Source organism: Mustela nigripes, chromosome 7 (assembly GCF_022355385.1).
Source record: "Mustela nigripes isolate SB6536 chromosome 7, MUSNIG.SB6536, whole genome shotgun sequence".
Taxonomy (NCBI): Eukaryota; Metazoa; Chordata; class Mammalia; order Carnivora; family Mustelidae; genus Mustela; species Mustela nigripes.
This window is the reverse complement of record NC_081563.1, coordinates 15373866-15390407: the sequence shown is the minus strand read 5'-3', so window position 1 is coordinate 15390407 and position 16542 is coordinate 15373866. Positions and strand designations below refer to the sequence as shown.

The 16542-nt window shown below is 43.5% G+C and overlaps 1 protein-coding gene across 1 annotated transcript in view; it reads left to right on the top strand.

The window, feature by feature from the left end:
- The window catches only part of APOB (apolipoprotein B), a 37438-nt gene that overhangs the window by 17422 nt on the left and 3474 nt on the right, over positions 1–16542 (top strand). The window contains exons 19-26 of the mRNA XM_059405208.1: positions 2334–2516; positions 3359–3480; positions 5258–5468; positions 6259–6434; positions 6556–6743; positions 7191–7336; positions 8283–8656; positions 9183–16364. Coding sequence (XP_059261191.1) covers positions 2334–2516; positions 3359–3480; positions 5258–5468; positions 6259–6434; positions 6556–6743; positions 7191–7336; positions 8283–8656; positions 9183–16364 — 8582 coding nt within the window. The remainder of the gene's footprint in view (positions 1–2333; positions 2517–3358; positions 3481–5257; positions 5469–6258; positions 6435–6555; positions 6744–7190; positions 7337–8282; positions 8657–9182; positions 16365–16542) is intronic.

Genomic DNA, 16542 nt, shown 5'->3' with positions numbered 1-16542 from the left:
TTCAATGATATCCTTAAACACTGATTTATCTTAGTTTCTATATCTTGGACTCATTAATTTGTTGATTCCAGAAGAGTAAAAATAGTATTTAAGTGCCTAATGCATGAAGCATGTGGAATGAAATACACCTGACCTTCTAGTGCTTACACATGGAATGAGATATACCTGACCTCTGGCACTTAGTTCATGGGAAGGACATAGAAGTATCAAATGCACGCTGAGAGGAAACACTGGAGGACATGAAGTTCTGTAAGACCTAGTCTGTGGCACTCGGGGAAAGCTTTCTGAAGAAGGCCATGCTTGAACTGCTACCTGAAGGCTGTCAGAGTTCTGCAGACTAAGCAGAAAGAAATGAGTGTTCCCAGGCCAAGAGAATGGCTTGAAGGAAAAAGAACAGTTCAGGAGCTGCAAGAAAGTCAAAACTCAGTGTGGCAAAGCTCACAGGGGTCATGGAGGGAAGTGGCAGAGGCTGGCCAGGGTCCACCTTCTGAGCCACCTGAAGGATGGTGGACTCTTCTGAAGGCAGAGGACTTTAAAGGTGGGAGCATAGATAAAGAAAGGCTGATGTTTTAGAGGACACGCTCTGACTCCAAAGTGGGGCATGGATGGATAAGAAACATGGGTGGGGATGGGGAGACTGGTTGGAGTCTGTCACATCCAAATGTGGTTGAGAGATGCTCGTGACCTGAACCAGACTAGGGCCAGGGATGGTGTCGGAAGGAGCAAACCTACTCCAGAAACTCTTCCGTGGTGGAAACATGAGCACTTGGTGATTGACCAGTTGCAAGATGAGGAAGAAGAGGAAGAGCAGTGGGGGTGCCTCTCGCTGAGACAGGGAGAGGTTTGGAGGAAGTTAACAAACTCAGTTTGGGATGTGCCTCATTTGAAGTCCTGTGAGACCACCAGTTCTAATATCCAGCTGGGAGTGGGACCAATGGGTCTGAGCTCGGTAAACAGGCTGGAGCTACAAATACCAATTTGGGCATCACCTGCAGAAGGAGGTTGTTGAGGTCAAACAGCAACTGGTGTAGGGTCAGACGCGATGGACTAGGACAGACGTGTAGAAAATGTGAATGTGTGAAGCAGCAGAGGAGAAGCAGGAAAGCGTGAGGAGTAGTGTTCAGGGAGGTGGAAGAAGGGCCGAAGTTGTAAAGGGTCTCAGCAGCCCAAGAGAGACCCAGGAGAGACCGCCAGGATTACCCCATAGGCAGCTAACGCTGACAGAGTTCCAGCCCACCAGCAAGGCTAGCTTTTTGGGTACCCTTAAAATGAGGAAATAATACTGAAAGAAGAACATGATATTTCCAAAAAAAAAAAAAAAAAAAAAGCATCCTTGGATGAAATCAGCACATTGTTGAACTTTGTTGGACTTACTAATCTTTTTAAGTCCATTCTTGAGAGGAGAATTCTATCATCTGTTCAGAGGTCAGGGACTCTAAAGTCTTAATCTGGCCATAAGTGAGCAGGTCTCCCTAATGCTCCTGGGAAATCAAGGAAGATAAAGCCTAAGAAGGTCCTCTGGAGTTAGGAGCAAGAAGGTGATTGGAGATGCTGACAGAGGCAGGGGCGTGATGGTGTGGTGTCAAATCACAGTTCGTGAGAGGCGTGTTGAAAGAGTGAAGACCATGAGGCCGACCCGTTTCTTGACTGTGAGGGAGACGAGGGGGAAGCAGGGAAAGAAAAGGGTGCGTGTGCATGCGTTCACATGTGCAAACGTGTCATGGGGAAGGTGTGCAATGGAGAGGTGTGCGTGATGGGAGAGATGTGCGCGGGGAGAGGTGTGCAATGGGGGGGCGGGGTGAAGGAGGTGTGCGGTGGGGGAGGTGTGCGGTGGGGGAGGTGTGCAGTGGGGGAGGTGTGCGGTGGGGGAGACTTGCAAAGGGAGAGGTGACTTAGACTTGTTCCGTGTGGGAAAGAAGTAGAAATAAGCCAATACAGTAAGAGTTACCCTTGGGCTTCCCTTCACTAACGGAAGGAAGGGGCACACCTGAGTTCAGGGCCCAGGGATCCTTATTCAACATCTGAGTCTCTGTTTGCTCTGTAAAATAAAGAGCCTCCTAATGCCTGCCATTGTGGGGATCCCAGCTAACAAAAGCGAACACCTCAGGGCAATGCCTGAAACCCAAGAGTCCCTGTGTTTGTTGCCTTGTTGATGTTTGTGCTGTTCGTTGTTTCTGAGTGAATGAGATAACCTGAGGTGGGTGCCGACAGAGGGGAGACGGAGAGCACGTTAAGGGGGCACATGTTGGCACTGCGACCTACGTACGGCCATCAGTGGTGTTCACGTCCACTGGTAACGTGAAGGTAACACAGGTTTCTTCTTTCTTCCCCAGTAACACATTGTATTTCGTCTCTACTGACAAGACAGAAGTGGTTCCACCTCTCAACGAGAACAGGCGGTCCTGGTCAGCTTGCAAGCCTCTCTTTCTTGGCCTGGACTACTGTACCTCAGGCACTTACTCCACCGTCACCTCCCTAGAACTGGCCTCCTACCATCCGCTGACCAGGGACACCAGGTCAGAGTCGCTCAGTGTCCCACCCTGCATCTGCTCCCCTTCCACATTATGGCCACTTGGTGGGGTGAAGGGAAATCTGTGTGTTGTAAGAGGCCTGTGCCACCAGTCTTGGGGGGCTGCACCATCCTTTAATTACTTAAAATAGCGGTCCTCTGTCCAGCACACCTGAAAGGCACTCCTATTCCTCCCTAAACTTTGAGTAGGACTGAGTTTCTTCATAGATGAGGTGGGGCGGGTGGGGGTAGAGGCAGCTGGAAGGTAAATCATGAGCCTAAAAGAGGTCCTAGCTCAGAAAATAAACAACCAAGATGATTCTGGCTCACTCCCTCCAGGGAGCTAAAGCCCTTGTACATGTACAATTGTACCAGTGTACTCCTTTGAAATCATCTCTTTATAGATGGTGTCTCCCTTTTCTCCCTTATGCATTAGGGAGTGGAATCAGAACACAGATTCCACTTTGCTCCTAATTCAGTGTCCAGGTTTCTGAGCCTCCACACCCATTAGCTGGATTTCCCCTGGGAGCCCACTGAAGTGTTTGAAGCGCCAGCCGTGCTTGAGGGCTCCTTGTCTTCAACTCTCTCTGCTCCCACTGCTTCTTGTCAGCTTTGCTGACACAACAAGTCAGCTCCTGCTCTGTGTGTCCAAACCCCCTGGAATCTCCCCCTGCCTTGGGTTCTTGGAGGGATGGAAAGTGATCAGAAAGGTCCTCCTGAGTGAGGGACAAGAGATGACATTAAAATAAGGGCCATACGTGGATTGCCATGGAGGAGGAGTTATTTGGGGGCGGTTAACATCATCACCGAAAGCTCTAACATTGTGCACATGCCCTGGGATGTCTTTAGATTTGAACTGGAACTGAAGCCCACGGGAGAAGTTGAGCAGTATTTGGCCAGCGTAACCTACGAACTGCAGAGAGAGGCTGGCGCCCCGGTGGACACACTGACCTTTGTAACTCAGACAGAAGGCAAGTATCTGGAAAGGGCTCCTCGAGCTCTGCCTCGGTCTCAGATCCAGGACTCACAAGGAGCACTGATTAATTTACTGAATTTAACAAATATTTACTGTGGTCAGGCCCTTGTAAGAGCAGAGGCTAGAGCAATGAAAGTGGTGATCAAGTCTCTGTCCGCATACCATTTACAGCCGACAGCCAAACACGTAACTCTTCAGAATGCCAGATTGGTGCTGGGGAGAAAAATAGTTAAAGGGATCTAGGGAATGTCTAGAGTGACAGGGAAGAGGAGGGCGTGGGGGAAGACAGTGCCATTTGACATGATAAGGGAAAGGGTCACTGGTAAAAGAATGTTAAAAAGGGACTTGAAGGAGATAAGGGTATGAGCCATGTAGAAAGTGTTACAGTCTGAGGGGCTCATAGGTGCAAAGGCCCTGAGGCAGGTGTATGGCTGCCAAGTTTGAGGAGAAGGAGGGAAGCTGGTATGACTGAAGAGGAGAGATCAGGGAGGAAAATGGTAGAAAGTGAGGTCACAGAGATAGGGGGCAGTACAGGAAGGACGTGTTTGTAGGTCGTGGCAAGGATATTGGCTTTTACTGTGAGTGAAATAGGAAGTCACTGGAGAGTTTCCATGATTTGATCTATGTTCATAGTGGGGAAAGACGTTACGGGGGACAGGGACATTGCAGTGGGCTGTTGCGGTGATCCAGGCCAGAGATATGGGCACTTAGGATTAGAGCAGAAGCAGAAGAGTTCTAATAGTTGGATTCTGGACATATTTTGAAGTTGGGGTTTCTTGGGATTTGCTGACAAGGTGGGTGTTGAAAGTAAGAGAGAAGATGGAATCATGATGAAGTTTTTTGGCCCAAGGAACTAAGAGTGGAGTTGCTGTGTACCTAGATACAAAATGACTGGTGGAGAAGTAGCTTTTAGGGGACATGGCAAACTTAGATGCTCACCTTGGAAGGTTTTTTTAATGTAGGGATAGTATGTCGCAAAATTAAATGAGAAAAACAAAACCCACAAGAAATGAGGTACATGCTGGGGAAAAAAATGGTCACGTAACAACTTTCCAAAGGTATAAAATGGGCAATCCTGTGAATTGAAAACCTAGGAATCTTGTGACAAAGGAAGGAGAATTTGGGGAGAGGGGAAGCCAGGACTGGCATGGCTAGGAACCAAGAAGGGTGTCACAGGTAGAGAGTCACATAGAGATGTCCTCTCTGTCTGACATAGAAGGACCTCGAGGCTTTGTTGTTCCCTGACTTTGCCAGGTGTGCCCCATGTCAGATCTTTTCATTCCAGGTCCCATTGCCTGGAATGCTCTCCCTCCTGAACATGGTATGGCTCAGACCTATTCTTCATTCGGGTCTCTGCCCACACCTTGCTGCATCAGAGAGAACTCTCACCACCACATAGGAAATAGCACCTCTCTATCCCTCTCTTTATTGTCTTCCTAATTTTTACTTTTCTTCATGAAATCTAGTATCATCTGACATAAGTAAGATGATTATTGCCTGTGCACCCCCCACTAGAATGTGAGCTCTATGAGGACAAGGTGAGCTCTATGCTCCCCAATACCAAGAGCAGGGCCAAGCATACGACAGGCAATCAATAAATATTTGCAGACTGAACAAATGTATAGTTAGGAATTGAAGGTAAACTCCTAAACTGTGTCCTCATTTGAGCACATTGAATGATTACTTAGAATTTCTCTGCCTTTTCCTCTCCTTCCTTCCTAAACATAGCTTCTGAATACACATGTCTTGATTCTCTCATATACCCTTGCTAGGTGCAAAGCTGACCGAGGCTACTATGACGTTCAAATATAACCGGCAAAGGATGACGTTGTCCAGTGAGATCCAAATTCCCGATTTTGACGTTGACCTTGGTACAGTCCTCAGAGTTAGTGATGAATCTACTGTGGAAAAAAAATCTTACAAGCTCACTTTGGACCTTCAGAACAAGAAAATTACTGAGGTTACTCTCACTGGCCGCATGAGGTATGGAAGGCTTGGATGATCTGACCTGAACAGCAGGCCCTTGTAGCTCTTCCTTTTTAGCTGTAAGACTGACCAAACCAGGGGCACATGGGTGGCTCAGTTGGTTAAGCATCTGCCTTCAACTCAGGTCATGGTCCCAGGGTCCTGGGATCAAGCCCCACGTCGGGCACCCTGATCAGCAGGGAGCCGGCTTCTCCCTCTACCTCTGTCTGCTGCTCCCCCTGCTTATGCTCGCTCTCTCTCTCTCTCTCTCTCAAATAAATAAATAAGTCTTTTTAAACCTTTTTTTAAAAAGTGATGACCAAACCAGGGGCATCCCCAGTCTGTGGTCCGAGGGGCAGATAGAGAGCCCTCAATACTCCGACCGTCTGCACATGTCTAGTTGGACCTTCCTACTATTCACTGGGCACTTACTACTCATCAGGCACTGTGCTGGGTTCTCTGAAGGAATCATCTCAGTTCTTATAATAAACTACAACCTACATATGAGTCTCCATGTTTTATAGATAAGAAAATGGGAACTCAGAGGGGCTAAATAATTTGGCCAAAGCCAGAGAGCTAGTAAATCGTACAGTGGGATTCAGACAATTTCTGAAAATCATTCCTTTCTCCCACACCTCCTTGGAAAAGTCCCGCATTTGTGCCAAAGTCAGCTTCAGACGTTAATGAGCTCATTTTCGGAGCCGTTCATGTATCTCATTTTTGTGGCCACAAACGACACTTTTGTTTAATCCTATGTATCCCCTTGGAATGGATAGTCATTGATATCAAATCATTTTCTTTTCAATAGCTACAACAAAAAGGAAGAAGGCAAAATCAAAGGTGTTATTTCCGTGCCCCGTCTGCAAGCCGAAGTCAGAAGTGAAATCCTTACCCAGTGGTCTCCCACAAAACTACTCCTCCTCATGGACTCGTCCGCCACAGCTTACGGCTCAACAATTTCCAAGAAGCTGGTCTGGCGTTATGGTATGTACCTCCTCTTTCCGTGAGTACTTCCGAGAGCACCGTGGACGGGAGAGTATTTCTGAGAAGCATGGGTTAGGACTGACCTGGTACTACAAATGATGTCTCACATGTGCACTTTCAGACGAAGAGAAGATTGAATTTGAATGGAACACAGGCACCAACGTGGATACCAAAAAAGCAGCTTCTAATTTCCCTGTGGATGTCTCTGATTATCCTAAAAGCTTGCATATGTATGCCAATAGTCTCTTGGATCACAGAGTTCCTCAAACAGACATGACTTTCCGGCACATGGGTTCCAAATTAATAGTTGTAAGTACAAATCAGTCAGCTGATAAATACATGGTTAAAAGAACTAATTACATACTTAACTCTGAGTTAGGTGAAGAAGAGTATCCAAAGATGGATATGCTTCCTACCCCAGGGAATTCCTGGGGAGCAAACAAATATGAATGCATGGTTAGTTACCCAGTTACACAGGCCATATGTGATAAATACCTAATGAATATTACTAACCTTCAAAGGAAGCTTCAAGACCTTGGCTAGGAGTTTGCCTATGTTATATATTCTTTTTATAAAATCCAGGAAACGATCGATGATGAACACCCCAAATTCATAATTTTCTGTGATTTCTTTATAACTTTCAATGCATTATTCTGCTTAATGATTGATCTGTCAAATATAGATTATCACCTGATGTTAATTATACTTTGAGGTCCCTCCATACCCTTTGCTCTAAAGGCTTCTTTTATTTTGTAGGCAACAAACACATGGATTCAGAAGGCATCTAATCATCTTCCTTATGTCCAGAACTGGCAAGATCAACTCAGTGGACTAAAAGAATTGTACCTCCAGAAAATGGGATTGCCTGAGTTCCACATCCCAGAAAACCTCTTCTTGAAAAGGTAAAAAAAAAAAAAGAAAAAGAAAAATGAAAAATTTCTTGAACCATGGAAAGTAAATGGAAGGTTTTACTTAGCATAACTTAGACTCTTTTTAAATTTACCTTTTTAAGAGAAATAATTGAAGCATCTTAAGGAGATTAATAACTCTCACATAAGCATGATGGCATTTTTGCTTTATGGGTCATGGGATCTGAATGTGAACACCAATCCAGTCAGAAAGAACCTAAGAAAGTGATTGGGGGATTCTGGAACATTCCCACAAAGAGGTTTTATGCACCGCAGACTGAATTTGAAAGCCATCTAGTTTTCCTCTGTTATAAATGAACTATTATAATAGTCCACTGTATGTGCATAGTATTGAAAAAATTTCAAAGGGCTTTTAGGTATGTGAGGCCAGCTCTGTGAGATGGGTACTATTATCCTCTCTATACAGATAACATCACTGAGATTCAGAGAGGCATAGACACATAGCATCACCACTCCATGGAAGCTAAAACTATAGCCCAAGATTACTGCCCCTACACCACACTCTTTTCACACACCCAGTTGTCTCATTTCAGTTTGGCAAATAGGAAGTATCAAATGTCACGTGTGTGTAAGATGCTACACTAAGTGCAGTGAGGAGCTAGAAACCAGATAAAGTATCATCCTTCCTCCCGGGAAGAACATGTAAACCTTGACAACTGAACAGGTTAATTATGTAAGCAGAATTGCAACATGTTCTTTGAGATAGATTTAAGGGACTGGCTCTTGGAAGGTTTTTTAATTGATTTGAGTCTTTGATGGTTGGAGGTAAAAAGCAGGGTTCTGGACACAGGGAGCAACATGAGGAAAAGGCAGTGTGGGTTGGGGTATAGGGCACATGTGCCACTGCCTCTGTCAGAGAGCAGGGAACTCTGAGTTGTTGATGTCTGACTGTGGGGATGTTGTCTTTCTTTCATTTTAGTGATGGCCGTGTCAAATACACATTGAACAAGAACAGTATGATAATTGAGATTCCTTTGCCTTTTGGTGGAAAATCCTCGAAAGATCTAAAGATGTTAGAGACTATTCGGACACCAGACCTCAACTTCAAGTCCGTAGGATTCCACCTGCCATCTCGGGAATTCCAAGTGCCCACTTTTACCATTCCCAAGTTGTATCAACTGCGAGTGCCTCTTCTGGGTGTTCTAGACCTCTCTACAAATATCTACAGCAATTTGTACAACTGGTCTGCCTCCTACACTGGTGGCAACACCAGCACCAACCACTTGAGCCTTCAGGCTCGGTACCACATGAAGGCTGACTCTGTGATTGACTTGCTGTCCTACAGTGTGCAAGGTGAGCCATGGTCGGGTAGAGGATACACAGGGTGAATTCATTGCACGCTCTGACAGGATAGTCTCCTCTGGGAAGGAAAAGACTTGGGCTTTCTTACAGATATTTCCCTTCTATTTAGAATCCTATTCATTCATTCATTCATTCATTCACTCAACTAATAGAAATATTAATTAAACGTATAATATGTACCAAGCATTCTACTGGGGCATCAACAGAGTAAGAAGGCAGCTAAACTGATAATGAAAATTTAGCATAGGAGATACTATGAAAAATATAGTGGAAAAGTACAAGGCACAGAGAAGCACTTGATAAGGGAACCCAACAAGATCTGTGGTGGTTAGGGAAGCCTTTGGCTGTCAGATTTTATGCTTGTGTTATGGATGGAGGAGACTTGCATGACTAACTCAGATTAAGGGGACTTTATTTTTTTTTGAAGGGGAGGTACTTTATTACTGAAAGACTTTCAACATAGAAATTGCTATGGAAATTTATTATTTGATTTAACGAACTTTAATTTTTATGTCAGGGTCTGGAGAAACAACCTACGACCGCAGGAATTCATTCACATTATCATGTGATGGGTATCTACGCCACAGATTATTGGATTCAACGATGAAATTCAGTCACGTGGAAAAAATTAGAAATAATCCAGCCTCAAAAAGTTTGCTAACATTTGAAGCTTCTAGTGCCTGGGGACCTCAGATGTCTGCTTCAGTACATTTGGACTCAAAAAAGAAACATCATTTGTATGTCAGGGAAGCCAAGATTGATGGGCAGTTGAGAGTCTCTTCGTTCTATGCTAAAGGCACATATGGCTTGACTTACCAGAGGGATTCTAACACTGGCCAGTTAAGTGGAGAGTCCAACCTGAGGTTTAACTCCTCCTACCTCCAGGGTACCAACCAGATGACAGGAAGTTATGAGGATGGTGTTGTCTCGTTAACCTCCACCTCGGATCTGCAAGATGGCGTCATTAAAAATACTGCTTTCCTAAGATATGAGAACTATGAGCTGACTCTGAAATCAGACACCAATGGGAAGCACGAGGACTTTGCCACTTCTAACAAAGTGGACATGACCTTCTCCAGGCAAAATGCATTGCTACGTTCTGAGTATCAGGCCGATTACAAGTCATTGAGGTTCTTCACCCTGCTTTCTGGATCACTAAATTCCCATGGCCTTGAATTAAATGCTGATATTTTGGGCACGGACAAAATTAACAGTGGTGCTCACAAAGCAACGCTAAGGATTGCCCAGGATGGACTGTCCACCAGTGCAACTACCAACTTGAAGTATAGCCCGCTGGTGCTGCAGAATGAGCTGAATGCCGCGCTTGGCCTCTCCGGGGCATCTATGAAATTAACAGCGAACGGCCGCTTCAGGGAACACAATGCAAAATTCAGTCTGGATGGAAAAGCTGCCCTCACAGAGGTGTCGCTGGGAAGTGCTTATCAGGCCATGATCTTGGGCGTCGACAGCAAAAATGTCTTCAATTTCAAAATTAGCCGGGAGGGCCTGAAGCTTTCAAATGACATGATGGGATCTTACGCGGAGATGAAGCTTGACTACACAAACAGCCTGAATATTGCAGGGTTATCGCTGGACTTCTCTTCAAAACTTGACAACATTTACAGCTCTGACAAGTTTTATAAGCAAAATGTTAATGTACAGCTACAGCCCTATTCTCTCGTAACTACTTTAAACAATGACCTGAAATTCAATGCCCTGGATCTGACCAACAGTGGGAAGTTACGGCTAGAACCCCTGAAGCTGAACGTGGGTGGGAACATAAAAGGACTCTACCAAAACAACGAAATAAAACACATCTACACCATTTCTTACGGTGACTTATCAGCAAGTTATAAAACAGACACCGTAGCTAAAGTGCAGGGTACGGAGTTCAGCCATCGGGTCAACACAAACATGGCTGGGCTGGCTTCGACCATCGACATCAGTACAAACTACAACTCAGATTCACTCCACTTCAGCAACGCTGTTCACTCTGCCATGGCCCCATTTACAATGACCATTGATGCACACACAAATGGCAATGGGAAACTGAGTCTCTGGGGAGAGCACAGTGGGCAGCTGTATAGCAAATTCCTGCTGAAAGCAGAACCTCTGTCCCTGACTTTCTCTCATGATTACAAAGGATCCACAAGCCACCATCTCCCGTTGAAGAGCAGCATCACTACTGCTCTTGATCACAAAGTCAGCGCCCTGCTTACTCCGGCTGAGCAGACCGGCACCTGGAAGCTCAAGACCCGGCTGAATGAAAATGGATACAGCCAGGACTTCGATGCTTACAATAATAAAGACAAAGTTGGTGTGGAGCTTCAAGGACAAGCCCTGGCTGACCTCACCCTGCTAGACTACCCCATTAAAGTGCCATTTTTGTTCAGTGAGCACACCAACATAATTGACACTTTAGGGTTGAGGGATGCTGTTGACCAGCCCCAAGAATTCCGTGTTGTTGCTTCCGTAAAATATGATAAGAATCAAGATGTCCACACTATCAACCTCCCATTCTTTGAAACCCTGCCAGAATATTTCGAGGAGAAACGAATGGTGATTATAACCGCACTGGAAACCATACAGAGAGAACTGAAACTCATTGATGTTGATCAGTTTGTGAGGAAATACAGAACAGCCTTGGATGAGCTCCCACAACAAGTCAATGGTTATTTGAATGCACTCAATTGGGAGAGACAAATTTCGAGTGCCAAGGAGAAACTAACTGCTCTCGTGGAGAATTATAAAATTACAGAAAATGATCTACAAATCACATTAGACAATACCAAAATCAGCCTTAATGACAAACTGTCTCAACTAAAAACATATGTGATACAATTTGATCAGTATATTAATGATAATTATGATTTAGATGATTTTAAAACCGCTATTGCTAAGATTATTGATCAAATCATTGAAAATCTGAAAATTCTTGATGAACATTATCATATCCATGTAAATTTAGTAAAAACAATCCATGATGTGTGTTTGTTTATTGAAAAGACTGACTTTAGCAGAATTGGAAGTAGTACTGCATTTTGGATTCAAAATGTGGATGCAAAGTACAAAATCAAAATCCAGATACAAGAGAAATTAAAACAGATCAAGACACAGATTGAGAATCTAGACCTCCAGCACCTTGCTGAACAGTTAAAACAGCAGGTTCAGGCTACTGATGTCAGAGTTCTTTTACATTGGTTGAGAACTATAATTCCATTTCAAAGAATACAGGAAATTATTGAGCATGTGAAATACTATATTATAAATCTTATGAAAGATTTTGAAGTAGCTGAGAAAATCAGTGCACTTGGAACCATGTCCCATGAGTTAATTAAGATGTATGAAGTAGACAAACACATCCAGATTTTAATGGATAAATCGGTACAGTTGGCCCACCAATATAAGTTGACAGAGACTGTTCAGAAGCTAAGCAGTGTCCTACAACAAGTTAAGATAAAAGATCACTTTGAGAAATTGGTTACATTTATTGATAATGCTATCAAACAACTTAAAGCATTGTCTTTTAAAAAAATCATTGAACAAGTAAACAGATCCCTTGACTTGTTGGTAAAGAGATTAAGGTCATTTGATTACCACCAGTTTGTAAATGAAACCAATAACAAAATCCATGAGGTGACCCAGAGACTCAATGGTGAAATCCAGGCCCTGGAACTTCCACAGAAAGCTAAAGCACTGACACTGTTTGTAGAAGACATCAAGGCCAAGGTTTCAGTCCATCTGGAACACCTCAAGGGCACCCAAATAAACATATTCTTTGATCAGTTGCAGGAAGCTTTAAGTTCAACATCTTTAATCTACATGAAAGAAAAATTCCGAGAAACCCTAGAAGATACACGAGACCGGTTGTATCAAATGGACATTCAGCAGGAAGTTCAACGGTACCTGTCCCTGATCAGCCAGGCTTACAGCACGCTTGTCACTTTTATTTCTGACTGGTGGAGTCTCGCCGCTAAGAACCTCACTGACTTTGCAGAACAGTACTCTATCCAAGACTGGGCTGAGAACCTGAAAGCCTTGGTAGAACGAGGATTCACTATTCCAGAAATCCAGACCACTTTCGGAACCATGCCTGCCTTTGAAGTCAGTCTCCGTGCTCTTCAGGAAGCTACGTTTCAGACTCCGGACTTCATAGTCCCCCTGACAGATCTGAAGGTTCCATCAATTCAGATCAACTTCAAAAGGTTGAAAGATATAGAGGTGCCATCCAAGTTTGCCACGCCAGAATTTACTGTCCTTAATACCTTTCATGTGCCTTCCTTTACAATTGACTTGGTAGAAATAAAAGCAAAAATCATCAGAACGATTGACCAAATGCTGCATGGGGAGCTGCAGTGGCCAGTTCCAGAAGTGGACCTGAGGGACCTGATAGGGGTGGACACTATTCTTGCTAGTATCACTCTGCCAGACTTCCATCTGCCAGAAATCACAATTCCAGAACTCATAATCCCAAATCTCGATTTTAAAGATTATCAAGTTCCTGACCTTCACATACCAGAATTCCAGCTTCCCAGCATCTCACCCACAGTTGAAGTCCCTACTTTTGGCAAGCTTCATGGCCTTTTGAAAATCCAGTCTCCCCTTTTCACATTAGATGCAAATGCTGATGTTCAGAATGTAACGATTTCAGGGAACAGGGCAGAGATCGCAGCTTCTGTCACTGCCAAAGGAGAGTCCAAATTAGAAGTCCTCAATTTCGATTTTCAAGCCAACGCACAGCTTTCAGACCCTGAGATTAATCCACTGATTATGAAGCAATCCATGAGGTTCTCCAGCAAGTACCTGAAAACAGAGCATGAGAGTGAAGTGCTGTTTTTTGGGAATAGGATTGAGGGAAAATCAAATACGGTGGCAGGCTTACACACAGAAAAAAATACGCTGGAGCTTAGTCATGGTGTGCTTGTCGGGATAAACAATCAGCTTACTTTGGACAGCAACACAAAATACTTTCACAAATTGAACGTCCCCAAGCTGGACTTTTCTAGCCAGGCTGAGCTGCGTAATGAAATCAAGACCCTGTTGGGAGCTGGACAAGTAGCATGGAATTCTTCTGGCCTAGGGTCATGGAAATGGGCATGCCACACATTCTCAGATGAAGGGTCCCATGAATCACAAGCTGGCTTTACTATGGAAGGACCCAGTGCTTCCTTTGGATTATCTAATAAGATCAATAGCAAACACCTAAGATTAAGCCAAAACTTGGTTTTTGAATCTGGCTTCTTCGACTTTGCTAAATTTGAAATCCAGTCACAGGTTGAATCCCAGCATGTGGGGCGCAGTGTTCTGGCTGCTAAAGGCACAGCACTGCTTGGAGAAAGGAAGGCAGAGATAACTGGCAACCATGATGCTCATTTAAATGGAAAAGTTATTGGAAATTTGAAAAATTCTCTTTTCTTTGCAGCACAGCCATTTGAGATTACTGCATCCACGAACAATGAAGGGAATTTGAAAGTTAGTTTTCCATTAAAATTGATAGGGAAGGTAGACTTCTTGAATAATTACGCATTGTTTTTGAGTCCCAGCACCCAACAAGCAAGTTGGCAAGCAAGTGCCAGGTTCAATCAGTATAAGTACCATCAGAATTTCTCTGCTGGAAACAATGAGAACAGCATTGAGGCCCACATAGGAATAAATGGAGAAGCCAACCTGGATTTCCTCAACATTCCTTTGACGATTCCTGAAATGACTCTACCTTACACAACACTCACAACTCCCCAGGTGAAAGATTTCTCCCTTTGGGAAAAAACGGGCTTGAAGGATTTCTTGAAGACAACAAAGCAATCATTTGATTTAAATGTAAAGGCTCAGTATAAGAAAAACAAAGATGAGCACATCATCCCAATTCCTTTTTATGCAAAAGATTTCCAGGTACTGAGTACCCCAAATGATATTTTCATTCCAGCCATGGGCAATATTACCTATGACTTTTCCTTTAAGTCAGTCCTCATCACGCTGAATACCAATGTTGGACTGTATAACCAGTCAGATATTGTTGCTTATTTCCTAACTTCCTCTTCTTCTGTCACTGATGCTCTGCAGTACAAATTAGAGGGCACCTCAAGTTTGACGAGGAAAAGAGGCTTGAAGCTAGCCACAGCTTTGTCTCTGAGTAATAAATTTATGGAAGGAAATCATGACAGTACTTTTAGTTTGACCAAGAAAAACATGGAGGCATCAGTGACAACATCTGCAGAAGTCCAAATTCCTATTTTGAGAATGAAATTCAAGCAAGAACTTAATGGAAATACCAAGTCGAAGCCTACTGTCTCTTCATCCATTGAATTAATGTATGATCTCAATTCTACTGCTACAGGAACAATCAACCACAAACTCAACTTAGAGAGCCTCACCTCTTATTTTTACATTGAATCATCTACCAAAGGAGATATCAAGGGCTCAGTACTTTCATTAGAATATTCAGGAACTATTGACAGCGAAGCCAGTACTTACTTGAATTCCAAGAGTACTCGGTCTTCAGTGAAGCTGCAAGGGGCTTCCAAAGTTGATGGTATCTGGAACCTTGAAGTAAAAGAAAATTTTGCTGGAGAAGCCACTCTGCAACGCATCTATGCCATCTGGGAACACAACACAAAAAACTATTTACAGCTAGGAGGCTTCATTTTATCATCTGGAGAGCATACAAGCAAAGCCACCCTGGTACTCTCCCCATGGAAAATATCAGCCTTCATTCAGGTCCATGAAAGTCAGCCCCATTCCCTCCTTGAAATCAATTACCTTGGCCAGGAGGTGTCCCTGCATGCTAACACTGAGAACCAGAAGATCAGCTGGAAAAGTGAGGTCCAGGTTCATTCTCAGTTCTTCCAGAACAACATACAAATTTCCAATGGCCAAGAAGAGGCACGCCTTGATATTGCAAGTTCCTTAAAAGTGTCCCCATGGTTCCTCAAAGATATTGTCCTTCCAGTTTATGATAAGAGCTTATGGGACCTCCTAAAGTTGGATGTCACCACCAGCATTGATACGAAACAGGATCTTCATGCTTCAGCTGCCCTTGTGTATACCAAAAACCCCAATGGCTATCATTTCTCTTTCCCTTTGCAAGAATTAGCTGATAAATATATTATCCCCAGACTGAAAATAAGTGATCTAAATTCAAGTTTTGTCATACCTACATTCCAAGTCCCATTTACAGATCTTCAGGTTCCATCCTACACGTTTGATTTCAGTGAAATAAAAATCTATAAGAAGCTAAGCACTTTGCCATTTTCCCTCTATATACCAACACTACCCAAAGTAAAATTCCCCCAAGTTGATGTGTTAACAAAGTATTCTGAACCAGAAGACTCTTCAGTTCCCTTTTTTGAGATAACTATGCCTGCATCTCAGTTAACTGTGTCCCAATTCACCTTTCCAAAAAGTTTTTCAGCTCACAGTGCTGTTGGGTATCTAAATGAGGTGGCCAGAAAAATTGCAGACGTTGAGTTGCCAGCCATTACCATACCTGAGCAGACTATTGAGATACCTACCCTTACGTTCTCTGTACCTGCTGGAATTTTCATTCCCTTCTTTGGAGGACTGACTGCACATTTTGGAGTGGCCTCTCCCATGTATAGTGGTAATTGGAGTGCTGGTTTGAAAAACAAAGGAGAATATGTTGAAACATTCCTGAATGCTACATGCAGTTCAACCATTCAATTCCTGGAATATGATCTAAATGGTAAGATCCTCTCCTATATGCTCTATATTTGCAATGAGAGTTGTGAATGAATAATTAGATATTTTTGTAAGACTGGAAGCAAAATTACTTCCACAGCAAAATTTTAAAAAGAGAGAAGGAGAAGGGTATATACCCCACATGTAAAAACCATTCAATAGAAAACCTATGATATTCAAGA